The sequence below is a fragment of the Brienomyrus brachyistius genome, chromosome 12 (genome assembly GCF_023856365.1).
Source record: "Brienomyrus brachyistius isolate T26 chromosome 12, BBRACH_0.4, whole genome shotgun sequence".
Classification (NCBI taxonomy): domain Eukaryota; kingdom Metazoa; phylum Chordata; class Actinopteri; order Osteoglossiformes; family Mormyridae; genus Brienomyrus; species Brienomyrus brachyistius.
Window position 1 is genome coordinate 8,161,104 of NC_064544.1, and position 14,431 is coordinate 8,175,534.

At 42.6% G+C, this 14,431-nt stretch overlaps 1 protein-coding gene across 1 annotated transcript in view; it reads left to right on the plus strand.

Annotated features, from left to right (window-relative positions):
• Nucleotides 1-7,113: 7,113 nt before the first annotated feature.
• The window catches only part of LOC125704757 (protocadherin Fat 4), an 80,007-nt gene continuing 72,689 nt past the window's right edge, over nucleotides 7,114-14,431 (plus strand). The window contains exon 1 of the mRNA XM_048970763.1: nucleotides 7,114-12,784. Within this exon, the coding sequence (XP_048826720.1) occupies nucleotides 7,679-12,784 (5,106 nt within the window). The 5' untranslated portion in view covers nucleotides 7,114-7,678. The remainder of the gene's footprint in view (nucleotides 12,785-14,431) is intronic.

The window sequence follows — 14,431 nt, forward strand, 5'->3', positions numbered from 1 at the left end:
ACTGAACACTTTGGATTTGCCTGAAGGTTAGCAGAGCGCCAGCTAACATGAGGGCCACTAAGCTGTCCCCAACGTCTCACTCCCTTCCCGGATACAGCCTTTAAGAAACACATCAGCTTAATGAATATCTTGCTTTCTAAATAGATTTTTTTTTTTGTAACCGTGTGGTTTAGTAAAACCCATTTTGAAAATTTGGTTAAACACACACACAGACACACACGCAGGTTTGTAAATATATCTTTGTGGGGACTCTCCATTCATTTCTATGGAGAAAACTCCATAGAACATGACGACCGTAACCCCTACCCAGCCCTGACCTTAACCATAAGTAACCAAACAAAATGTAAGACTTTTGGAATTTTAAATTTTTTTACTGCATCCTCAGATCTTTGTGGGGACCTGAAAAACATCAAAATAACAGGTTTTTATTACATTGTAGGGGCCATTTGATCTTCACAATGTAATATTAACATCATCCACACACACACACACACACGTTGTAGGTCCTTCGTGGCTACATCTGACCAGCCTATATTTGGGGCTTTTTGGCCATGGCGGGTGAACGGACTATGCTGCAGGATATCTAACACTGTCCCAGTCCCCTGTCTGAAGCTCCAGGAGATACTGAGACCTTCACTGGTGATGATCCCAGTCCATGGTCTCAGCGTGTGTGCAGCATGGCCGTGTAGCGTCAAGTCCATAGCTCTACTGACTGTGTGTTTGCAGGATTCCTAAGGGTCATGTGACACCCACCGAAAATGCACTACATCCTTCCCAAACCAGCACCCCCCCCCATCCCATTGGGGAACCACAGGACCCGTGCTATTATTTCACGGCGTGGTGTTCCTCCGTGCGCTGCGGTGTGCAGAGTTAAATTACTTTCAAGGGGAATGAAGGCCCCAGCCAAAAGTATTAATGTCCATCCCACCGGACGGGAGCACAAAAGCAGCAGCTCGATTTCGGGCTGAATCTGCAGCTGCTGTCAGGAGACAGAATGTGTCATGTTCCAGAACCTGCAGTATGACATCTCCATAGTGCGATGGCGCTCCGCCCTTTATCACCGCAAGTTTAACGTTGCTTTGTTTCCCAGAGGTCCTGATACATGCAGCTCGTAACTGATTTATTCATAGAAGATTGCAATATTTAATGCGCAGTAATGAGAATGATGTCATCGGAGGCACTGCGTTGAGATCGACACCCTGTTAGAATTCCTCTGTGGTCAGCGACCTGCTCGCTGTATGGGTAGAAACCAAGCAAGACATAAGCATTCAGCATTAATCTATCATATTTAACACTGATTTCCTGCACAGATTATTAAACATAATATAATGAACAGGAACAGGAAATTTCCGTCTGCAATTACTTTAATGCATTATGTTAAGATTAAGAGAAATTAATTTCTGGAGATTTTTGACATAAATGGTAGCAAACATAGTTTGTGTTAAGTGAAGCATAGCACCTAGATGGAAGGTTTCTATGGAAGTTATTCCTGCATCAAGATATAATGCAAGATATCTTTAGACATGTATGTTGATTTTTTTGCGCAATGCTCTACACTGACCATTGTATTGTAACGATAAGACTATCATTTATCAAACTGCAATAAGGGCAGCCCCACGACCTTTGGTAGCTTTTTTGTGTACTGAGGTCCATACCGACTTGAACAGATGACATTTGCCCAGAAAAGGTCATTAATTTATCAGAAAAGCAGAATATATTAATGTGTCAATCACTAATTGCAAGTAACGCGACAATGATGCCTGGGTCATGTAGCTACAGACAAGGTCCAAGATCGAGACATAAAATATTTTCTTTAGGACGCCTAATGCCCAGATTCCTGGCTGTTCTTAACCGCCACCGCCGACTCAAGTATGGATGCATTGTTTCAGCAAGCTATTTACATTTTAAATATCCAACACAAACAGCCTGAGCGAAATTTATTTGGGGAAAAAAAAAAAGAATTTTATTTTTATGTAAACCCGTTAAACTCGGTTCGAAGGAATAGCGAACTATTTAAGTGCACTTGAAGAGGGGGTTTTGGGAAATGTGTTTCCTTTCGATAAGAGGGCAATAATCTGTCAGTGGCATTTTTTTAAAGAAGGGAACGGAGGGCCAAATGCTTGCTTGCTGGATAAACATGGTATTACAATGGGGACACCTACTGGTTACAGCTACGCATTGCAGGATGCTGGTCGTTGGTTGGCAGAATGAAGGAATTTAGAAAGAACCATTCCCCCCCCCCCCCCCCCCCCCCCCCCCTTAACATTTTTGTATGTCCAAATAGATCCACAATTTCAGCATTATTCTAACAATGTGAAGGTTGCGGGTTCGATTAGCAGAGACGCCCCTCCCCAATTAAACAAACAATGCAACCCATCCCTCTACTTTAAGCTGCTTTGGATAAAAGCATCAGATAAATGTATAATTGGGGGGTTTCTTTAAATGCATCCATTTCCCGATGACAGAGTATATTTTAACACCATCGGGAGCATTGTCATCATGCTGCAGTACATCCAGTAGCACATTCAACCAATGAGTTAAACATCAATCTTTGAGGAATATATGCTCAAATGGACTGACCACAGAATCAAACATATGGAAAGTTTTTTTTCTTCCACAGTCAGTCTCCTGCCACATTCTGTTCCACAGGGGTTTTCCTTTTAAGTGTCCTTTGTGAGCTCAGCTCACAGTTGAGTCTGTCCAAGTACCACAGGGTTTGTTCAAAGAGACAGTGGGCTGCGTGATACAGGGGGGCCTTTGCTTCTGCCGATGAAAACGATGTGCTGGAGGAAAACCCCTGTGAAAATTAGAAGGACGGATTGAACCCGAAAGGCATATTAAACAAATAAAGCTGTGCAACAGACCACGCTCAGCGTCGGAATTCAGCCAGCCTCGCGGCCGTTCCCTGAAAAAGACTCGGTGTTAATTCAATGCCCTTGTCTCTGCCAACAATAAAGGTTTTGTGGTATATTCAAAAGGCCAATTAACAGGATGGGCCCTGGGTGAACTCATTTCGATCTGGTTATTCTGGTCTGCAATACCTGGCATCGGCCAGAGGTGTGGCGACAGGACAGGCAAGGCAGACAGTTGCCTGGGGCCCCTGAGTTGGAAGGGGGCCCCAGAGGGCGGCTGATTACATAGCACGTCGCAACGACAAAATCTGTGACATTTGTGTATTCTATTTTTCACAAAAGTGAAAATATACCACTCGTTCTTTTTGTTGAGAGGCTGTTGCTAATTTAGCTTTCATGCTAGAATAATTGCGATACCGGGGGAGGGTCAGTTGGAGAGGCTAATGGAGTATTTTGCCCCCAGGGGCCGCCAGAGTCCCTAGAATCACCTCTGGCATTAGCACACAGGAAGTGACTCTTTGAGGTCATTTTTGGATTACAGAACCATTTGTATTTGTAATACAATGCGTCTTTATCTTTTTAAAAAGAAAAATCTAGCATTATTCAAGTTTAATTTAGTGTGCATTTACCATATAAATGTCCACACTGTTCTTCCACCATCACAGTGGAAAACTCATTTTTTTTATGGGGTGGGAGGCCTCCTAAACTAGATGACTGATGACAGCAAGTGTGTTGAAAATGATAGGTTCTTCTGGTTCACATTAGCGTATTAATGCACTCTCGCAATTCCTGGTTGATAGACATGTTTTGATCTTTGGATTTTTATTACTCGACCGTGTTTTACAGTAGGTTCACAGCTTTTATGGGAACGTACTACGTGCTTTTGTGAACATAACTTCTTCAAAGAACATATTATAAGCCAGCGGTGGGCAATTTCAGAGCTTGGCGGTTTTGTTCAATATTCTGTTGCCTCTGACCTGGTGTGATGTTCATGATTCATTCATGGTTTTCATTATTTTGAAATTAATGAAAAAAAGTGAAATCTGTCAAAAGGACTTAATAGAGTACTAGAAATAAATGGGTAGCTGGACGTTGTTATCCGGATTCATATTTCTGTGAAAGAAAATGTAACTGAAATACTTTGCCAATGATTGGTAGAGTCTGGAACAGACAGCGAGGATTTAGTAATGACATTAATGGGTCTGGAGGGATGTGCTCAGAACCCACCTTGCTTACTCTAGCAGCAGCAGTGAGCAGAATGTTCTCTCTGTGTTCAGTATCTGACTTGCACATTGATGCCTATAGTGCCACAGACTGGGGCTGCATCTCGTATATCCTGTCTTGGGATGGCATCGGATCACAAAAACTTTGCAGGCTCTCGCATTACACTCTGTAATACTCTGGGGCTTGAGTCCCCCAGATAACACTGGGTTTGGGTCCCAGTGTGACAGGGGTTCATGCCCCCTTGCATGAGGTCCAGAGAGGGAGGTCCCCTACACAGACCAAAGAGGGCGGTCTAAAGTTGGAGGTCTATTGAGAACGATGGCGGTTGAAGTCCCGTGTTCTGGTGCCATTTCATTATCGTCCTTATTTATTTTTTAAAACGGCTTCTATTTTTATTTTTTCTGTGCTTATTGTTATGCTTATTTTAATTCCTCTCTTTTAGATGCCTGTAAAGCACTTTGTAAACACTGTGGTTAAAATAGTGCTATTTAAAGATTCATTGTTATGTTTTTATGTTCTTATTGATTAATTGATTCTCAGGCCACTGAAATACAAATTAGTTACAATAAGCTATATGCCATGTCACCCATATCACTGGTAAATAAGGATTTTATAGCAATTAATAATACTGCCAGTGGATGTCAAAACAACTGTATTGTATACATTTTTTTTACATCAGCTGTGCTACATATTAACACATATGGGTCTAACAGTTGCGTAACGTAGCATTTGTATTATCTAATGCCATTTACACTTTTTTGACCTGACACACCTTGACTTGGATTTACTGAGCTTGAGGTGCCTCAGCACACGTAATATAAATGTGTAATTTACAAATGTCATTTCTGCAACATTCTCTTTGTTAATGGCAACTGAATCTAACATTTAAAACTTAAACTTCACATTTGCGAGCGCATAGTGAAGCACAATATCATTCCCATTCAAATGTGAGTTTTTTAAAGGAATATGCATCCATTCAGCCATCCATACCTGCTCCAACTGCTTATCCTGGGAAGCAGCACCTGAGTGTGGAAGCGATCGCAGGAAGCACAGGACAGGGGAGCGCAGCCATTACCGGACATCCACGCGCTCATACTATGGGCGATTTAGAGATGCCAGGTGTCAATCATTAAAAATTAATCATACCAGGAGACAGCCATGCTTTTTAATACTCATGTCATTTTATATTAAACACTGTTTCGAAAATCCCCGAAATCTGCTATTTGTATGACACTTCCAACGATCAGTGTGATAATGTTTATGAGGAAGGAAACAAATATAGAGACAAAGATTTTTCTTAAATAGCAATGTGATACTGAATTAGATACTTCAGACATGTATATATTTATAACAGATCATTTACAATATAATGACTGACTGACTGACTCAATGAATGAATAAATGAACCTTTAAGCTGAATAAAATCTGCTTTTAATGTCAGCCCTGCGAATAATTGTTCTAACTATATGTTAGCACTGGGGAATGTCTTGAGGCGGTTGATACAAGAAAATTGAAGTACTGCCCACGTCCGTTTAATCTGCTTTCCGCTACCGTACGCCTGCATTCAAAGCCCAACAAAAAGACATTTTGTTCCTAAAAAAAGAATTATTTTGAACCTGGTCGGCCGATGGGAATTAAATATTCGTTGAATTAAATATTTTTATTCGATGTGTATAGTATCACGGATTACTGTCGCATCATATAACCATTTTGGACCATTTTTTATATTAAAATGTGGTTTTATTTAACAGTTTACATGCCATGGGCGGCAGGACACGGAGGCGAGGTCGGACAGTAATCTGCTTTGATAATGTCCACAGTGTGTGACCACTTTTTAGGCCAGTATTCCTGCTGTATAATTGAATTACTCAAGTCTAGTCATATCCGTGTTGACCTCGATTGCCGCTGAACTGCTGTTGCTTTTAAGGGCTTCTAAATCCTATTATCGACAACAGCTCATTACAAAGGACGTTGCATTTATTTGAGCAACGTACAATCTCACTGATAAGCACGTAATTCTTAAACAAGAATGAGATTATATATTTGCAGTTTTAAACCAATAAACGCTGTACATTTTATATCATTACAGCATAACTGCGATTGTATGTGGCTGTAATAGAGAATGTTTAAATCGGGCAATGAAATTTAAGGACACTAGATGGCAACACTTGACCATCAGAAAATGAAAAACGTCGAATACAAACAATATACAGTCCTAGTAGTAGCTTCACTCTCTTTGCAAATAATAATTCAAAATAACATATATATATATATATATATATATATATATATATATATATATATATATATATATATATATATATATATATACTCATAGTCTTAGTACCCGTGTCCATTAATTGTTAAATCACTATTTTAATTATTATTGTTTTGCATTTAGTTGAATGTAATATGAATTAGGAAAAGAATTAACGATGTTCATTTTCTGTCATAAAATCTAGCTATACTGTATATTGCCCATTTTAATAAATTCTAATCTTCTGATTTTGGTATATTTCTTTATTAAAATCATTTATTTAATGATGTGCATAAATTTGTTCATTGGGGGTTCGGAATCACAGTTACCTTTAAGTTTAAAGAACTGTAATTCAGTCCTTTCGTTTAGCAATTTTGCAATTTTACAAAATTGTTTTTTTAAGTAGTGCATTTATTTAAAACACTTGCATTACTTCATAAGTCAGAAACTGTTTAGAATCAAGCGGGAGTACTCCAGGCGCACGGTGGAAAGTACATTATTAAGTAAGACCTACTTTCCGCTTCTGAGAATAAGGGTTAACGGTCCCGTACTTAAGACATCTACCTGCTACCCACTTACCTTCTTATTAGTCGCATATTAGTTTGATTGACATTGTTATCAACAACAGCCGAACAGAGTTCGGGTTTACGGCGCAATAGAAATTCAGCAGGAGGCGGAACTTTGCCCTGATAGCCAATAGCGTACGAGATGGGCGGGAGTTGAGCAGGCTGGGGCTTTGTTGTAAGTTACAGTCTTAATGACTGAAGTTTCTTCAGCGTTATACTGCTAGAGGCTGCGTGGATGCACGATTGGCGCTAATAACCCGAAACCTCGCTTCGCCTGTACCTCTTCATTTTGTCTGCAATTTATTTTAGAGTTTCAACTAAACTTCGCGAAATATTAGTCCATCCAGAAATTAAGGTCTTCATTTATTTATCTAAACAACATTATTTTGTATTTGCATTTTTGTTTGGGATGGCAGTTTTGTTATAACAAGAAAGTTTCACGCAGAGATGCATTCTGCTGCTCCGGGAAAGTTTGAAGAATCACTTTGACAATCAGGGGGACTCTATTGCAGCGCTCGCAACTTGATGATGCACGGAATTATTCCTTTGCTGATTTTTGCAGCGTGAACAATTTAAATCAAGAAGAAGAAAGAAAATAGAAGAAATAATTTCACCTAAACTAAAAAGGATTACTTCTTTTAACCATCAGAATTATGTCGGGATTCATACTTAAAGTCGCGGGATCATGAATATTGCTGCAAACGTTTGTTAAAGGAATCAAAGTTTAATGCATAAGAGACAAGAAGATTGTCATAGAAAGCTGGACTGGGATTTTGACCATGGCGCTTTCAGGTAGGGCTTTGGATCGATTTTATTTAATTCTGCTGATGCTGTGGACTTTATGGGAGCGCTCTTCAACCAGCCAAGTTCGTCAGGAGTTTCAGGTGCTGGAGGAGCAACCCGTGGGCACCTACGTGGGCACGATTGAAACAAAGCCGAGCTTCACCTACCGATTCAGCGAAAATCACAAACTTTTTGCGATCAACGGCACTACTGGCATCATTTATACAACGTCAGTGATTGACAGAGAAGTTTTGCAGAGTAATATAATTAATGTTGTGGTGCTCTCCAGTCAACCGACATATCCAACAGAAGTCAGGATTGTAGTTATGGATATAAATGACAACTTGCCCGTCTTTCCAGACGCATCTATAGTGGTGTCATTTAAGGAGGATGCTAGCAGCGGCAGACAAGTGATTTTAGATACAGCAACCGATTCCGACATTGGGAGTAACGGAGTTGATCATACTACCTACAAAATTGTGAATGGTAATGATCAGGGGAAGTTTCGTTTGGATATTACAGTCAATCCGAGCGGAGAGGGAGCCTTCCTGCACTTGGTTTCAACGGGCGGTTTAGACAGGGAGCTGACTCCTTTTTATCAGCTCCTAATTGAGGTGGAAGACAAAGGGGACCCCAAAAGGTTTGGCTACCTTCAAGTAAATGTGACAATTCAAGATATAAATGACAACCCACCTATGTTTGAGGAGGACCACTACCAAGCCACTGTTTTTGAAGATGCAGAAGTTGGTTCTAGTGTATTACAAATAACAGCGAAAGACCAGGATGAGGGAACCAATGCGGATATCAGGTACTTTTTAGATGAGGGAACCCCTTTCCAAATTGACCCTGAAGCAGGTACAATTATTATCAAAGAAACTTTAGATTTTGAGACCAAGAAGGAGTATTCATTAACTATTCATGCTGTGGATGGTGGGGTTCCTTCTCTCTCTGGTAGGTCAGAGGCAACCATAAAGCTTCTGGATGTTAATGACAATGACCCTGTGGTGAAGTTCAGATATTTTCCAACCAGCTCCAAATTTGCCTCTGTTGATGAAAATGCTCCAATTGGGACAGTCGTAGCTTTATTGACAGTCTCAGATTCCGATTCCCCGTTAGCTAATGGCAACATATCTGTCTCAATTTTAGGGGGGAATGAGCAAAGACATTTTGAAGTTCATACGTCTCCAGTCCCAAATCTTAGCTTGATTAAAGTGGCCAGTGTTTTAGACAGGGAACGAATTTCTTCCTATAACCTGACTGTTTCTGTGTCTGACAATGGAAAGCCTATGGCAAGGTCTTCTTTTGCTAGTTTGGTCATTTTTGTGAATGATATCAATGACCACCCGCCCATATTCCAGGAGGCTCTGTACAGGGTTGACATCAGTGAGGACGTTCCAAAAGGCAGCTACATTAAAGGGGTTTCAGCAACAGATGGTGACTCTGGGCAGAATGCCAACCTGCGCTACTCTCTAGTGTCTGGAAACAGTCTGGGCTGGTTTGCCATCAGTGAGAACAGCGGTCTGGTCACTAGCGCCGCTCTGCTGGACAGGGAGGTTGCGTCAGAGATTGTGCTGAATATCAGTGCCAAAGACCAAGGAGTACAGCCCAGAATCTCCTACACAACCTTGATCGTGAACATAACGGATGTCAATGATCAAGTCCCCACATTCGCTCAGATCACCTATCACGTTTCTGTGGTGGAGCACTGCTCAGCTGGCACCGACCTCGTGGTACTGTCAGCTACCGACAACGACCTGGGAGCCAATGGGACTGTGAGGTTCTCCCTTGACCCTGAGACCCCGCCCAGTGTGCTGGATTTGTTCCGCCTTGATACCGTTTCTGGCAGGCTGAGTGCTGCCGCTGAACTGGACAGAGAAGTACAAGAAACGTATCTGCTCCACATCCACGCAACGGATTCTGGCTCGCCGCCACTTCATTCTGTCGGCAAGGTGAACATAACGCTGAAAGATATTAACGACAACCGGCCTGTTTTCTACCCCCTGCAGTACTTTGCCAACATTAAGGAAAACGAACCTCCTGGCTCTTATGTCACTACTGTGTCAGCCACGGATCCCGATTTGGGTAGGAATGGCACCGTAAAATACATGATCACAGCCGGGGACAATTTTAGGTTCCACGTTAGCAGTAGCACAGGTAAGATCACAACGCTGGTTTCTCTAGACAGGGAGGAGAGGACAGCTTACCAGTTGCAGGTGACTGCAGCTGACGGCGGCAACCTTCGCTCTCACACCCCTGCCATTGTCACCATAACAGTGATCGACATCCAGGACAACCCCCCATCCTTTAGCCAGAGTGTCTACAGTTTTGTGATATTCGAAAATGTAGCTGTGGACACCGTAATCGGCACCGTGTCTGCATCCACAGTTGATCTGAACACCAATATCACCTACTTAATTTCCTCTGGGGACCAGCGTGGCCTGTTTAGCATCAATAGTGTTACTGGTCAGATCACCGCCTCCAGTCTGATAGACAGGGAGGAGCAATCGTTTTACCAACTTAAAGTTATAGCGAAAGGGGGGGAGGTAACAGGCCAGGCTCTTGTTAACATAACTGTTAAGGATTTAAATGACAACGCCCCTCATTTTCCCCACGTTGTTGAACATGTCAGCACTGTGGAAAATTGGGGCACTGGGCATCACATATTCCAGGCGAAGGCTGTGGACTCTGATGAGGGCTCCAATGGTATGGTGACGTATAGCCTCAGGCAGAACCCCAAAGGCCTTTTCCACATACACGAGAAGCGTGGTCTCATCACCCTAACGGGGCCTTTGGAAGTATCCACAAGTTCATATCAGGTGGAGGTGCTGGCATCTGACATGGGGGTTCCTCAGCGTACCTCGACCCTGATTGTGACGGTCAGTGTGTACGACGTCAATGACAATGCCCCAGTGTTCGATCAGCTCTCCTATGAGGTCACTATTCTTGAATCAGAACCTGTGAATAGTAGATTCTTTAAAGTGGAAGCCATTGACAAAGACTCTGGTCTGAATGGGGAGATCATGTACGACATAATTGGTGGAAACAATGGGGATGTTTTCGGAATTTTTCCCGATGGGCAGTTGTATATCAAGGATAAGTTAGACAGAGAGGTACAAGACAGGTATGACCTGCTGGTCGTGGCCGCAGACAGGGCAGTGGAGCCTCTTAGTAACACTGTCAATGTCACGGTCATCTTGGATGATGTGAATGATAACCGGCCACTGTTTAACAGTACAAATTACGTGTTCTATTTTGAAGAGGAGCAGAAAAGGGGGTCCTTAGTGGGGCGGGTCTTTGCAGAGGACAAAGATTATGGGCCAAACAGTGAGGTCAGATATACCTTTGAGACACCGCAGCCAAACTTCGAACTGAACGCCATTACCGGGGAGCTGACCAGCACGCTGCAGCTGGACCGAGAATTGCTGATGAGGCGAAGAGGAGCTGCTGTGTTCAGTTTCACTGTCGTTTCCTCAGACCAAGGATTGCCCAAGGCATTGAAAGACCAGGCCAAAGTACAAGTTTATGTCGGAGACATCAATGACAACCCACCCAGATTCACTAAAGACATTTACCTTGCTTCTATCTCTGAGTCTGCCCAGAACATGACACAGCTTCTGAGGGTGTCTGCCTCAGATGTTGATGAGAATGACAATGGACTAGTCCGCTACTATATTAAGGAAGGGAATGAGGAGAAACAGTTCATGATCGACGGCAACAATGGCCAGATCACTCTAGTGGGAAAACTTGACTATGAAGCTACGTCATCCTATTCCCTCAAAATCATAGCAGTTGATTCGGGACTTGTGCCACTTTCCTCCTCATGCATGTTAAGTATCAGCATTTTGGATGAGAATGACAACTCCCCTTCTTTCCCTAAAGCTGCTCTGAGTGTCGATGTTTTGGAGAATATGAGGGTTGGGGAGCTGGTGGTATCTGTGAGTGCCACCGACTCGGATGCAGGGGACAATGCTGAGGTGACTTACAGCATCGCCGCAACAAACAACCACGGCACCTTCAGCATCAGCCCGTTCACTGGGAGTATCTTTCTTGTGAAGAAGCTGGATTTTGAAACTCAGTCCCTATATAAATTAAACGTTACTGCAAAGGACAATGGGAGACCCCCAAGGTTCTCATCAATTCCAGTGACTATTCATGTCAGAGACTTTAATGATAATCCTCCAAGTTTTGCCCCTGGAGATATTTTTAAGTCTATTTCTGAGAACCTTCCGGTCCCTACCTCGATAATGACCATAATTGCTCATGACACAGATGCAGACATCAATGGGCAACTGGAGTATTCTATCATTAAGCAGACACCTAGAGGAAACCACTTCATCATTGATTCTGTCACAGGGGTGATATACACAAATAAGGAGATTGATAGGGAATTCTCCAATCTCTTTGAACTTACAGTGAAAGCAACAGACCAGGCAGTTCCAGTGGAATTCAGGCGCTTTGCCCTAAAAAACGTTACAGTTTGGGTAACTGATCAAAATGACAATGTCCCAATTTTTATCTCCCAGAATGCACTGGTGGCCGAGTCCACAATTGTGATTGGCTCGATCCTTACCACTGTGGTGGCCTTTGACCCAGATGAAGGGCCAAATGGAGAGGTTGAGTATGAGTTGGTGACAGGGGACTCAGACACCTTCATAATGGACCGGTACAGCGGGGACATCCGGGTCGCCTCGCCTTTGGTACCATCGAGGCTTGTCTACAGCTTAACCGTGTCAGCTACAGACCTCGGGACAGAAAGGAAGTCTTCCAGGTCCGAGCTGACCATCATTCTGCAGGGCGCAGATGGCCCTGTCTTCTCGCAGCCCAAGTACATCACCATCCTGAAGGAGGGTCAGCCGCCCGGCACCAATGTCATCTCCCTCGACGCCTCCAGTCCCCGAGGCTCCAGCAGCAAGGTGGAATTTTACATTGTGTCCGTGCGCTGCGATGGTAGATCCGTGGGTCGTCTCTTCACCATCGGACGGCACACAGGAGTCATCCAGACTGCTGCTGAGCTGGACCGGGAGCAGGGCTCGGACCTCTACCTGGTGGATGTTTATGCCATTGAGGCCGATTCCAGTCTCCCCAGAACACAGAGAGCTGAGGTGAGCGATGCCTGTTTTTATTTACTGTGCTGCTTCGCTGTGCTTTGCTGGCTGGAGAGAGATTCTGTTTTCCAGGTCATTTTTTTCCCCTTTAACCGTTTCCTTTGCCTAAAAGTAATTAAGTAAAGGCAATGTAAAGCAAAGCTTTGTTTCAAAGTCCAAATAAGCAATGCATAGAAGGTTTCACCTAAAGCATACATATTCACATTAATTGAATTCCCTGTATGTTTTTATTGTGCTTATAGCTCATATCGTGGGTTTTATTAAATATAGATGACTTCTCATGTATGAGGCGGGATTTCGGCAGCGCAAGTTTATCGTTCCAGTTCCCAGAAACAAAAAAAGAGGAAATGGTGTAACATTATCTTAGGTACCAGTCTTAAACTGGGAAGGAGATGCAAGTGAAGTGAATCCTGGGATTAAGTGTGGTCCTGCTGTCGCTGGGGTAAAGAAAACCAGAAAGACTGACAAATAAGGAAAAGGACTTTATGTCCAGGATTTAACCAGGTATGAGCTTGTTTTGGGAGAGTGAAAGGACAAAAACATATTACATGGGATTTGAGTGAGAAACGGTGCTGAGACGAGGTGGGAGGGGGGGGGGGGGGGGGGCTCAGCCTCTGCAGGGAATAAATGACCATAAAATTGGGTGACTTCTTAAGACTTGCTGAATGGAGTTTTTTTTTTCTTTACCTTTGGTACTGAAACTTAAGCTACCCTTTGAGAAGGCATCATGTGAAGCGTCTCTTCTGATTCCTTTAAAATGTTCCCTGTGGGATGGAATAAATTCCTGGGAGTCGAAGACTGAAATCCTAAACCCAGATTTGGTGGCTAAGCGCTGGACACTCCTTAAATAAAAAACAAATGTGAGAGTATGTTAGTGTTTCGGAAATTTCAGTTGGAACCTAAAATTTAACCTCATTATTGGCCTGTTGGTATGCATTCATTTTTCTTCTTTTTCTGAATGTAAATTAATTCCTCCTTTTTGTTTTTCTTTTGTTATTGTTTTTGCTATTCACAGAGGTGGTGTTTTTCAGGCCTGTGAAAGCATAGCTTCCATCACATGCATTTACAGCCCCAGCTGACAAAATATAGCTGAAATCCAACTATAAAATCAAACACACGCACAAGTCCTAAATCATTCGGAATCCATGTTCTCCGTTTTACTTCCAGAGGAAATTTTAATCTGCTTAGCACTTAACGACAGTGCGTGACTTGTAATGGAAAAAATAATAGTTTGATATTATTTGATTACATACCACATTTTACGGGCTTGCAGCCCTGTGCAGTTTTAAAGTTGGACTTTCAGACTTCTGAGAGGTGACTTACCAGTAGACCTATTGCCAGTAGACCATAAGTCATTTTCTTTATAGTTCATCAAATATAACTGCTTGGAAGTTTCAAGATTGTACCGGACTCCATCTCATCCAGTTAGTACTCTCAATGGACTGTGTAGCAGTTTACTAACCAAGCAGGTAACCACCTGTAGTCAGGGTAAACACAGACTTTCTGGTTCAGACAAAGTACCCTTTTCTCTTTGCCTGCTATGGTCTTAAAGGTGGATAAGGGAGAGTTTGCAAATCATCTTTTACTTTTGAATAACTCTCCTGGGACTGGTCGATGGAAAAGTCCTGAAAATGAAACTGGCTT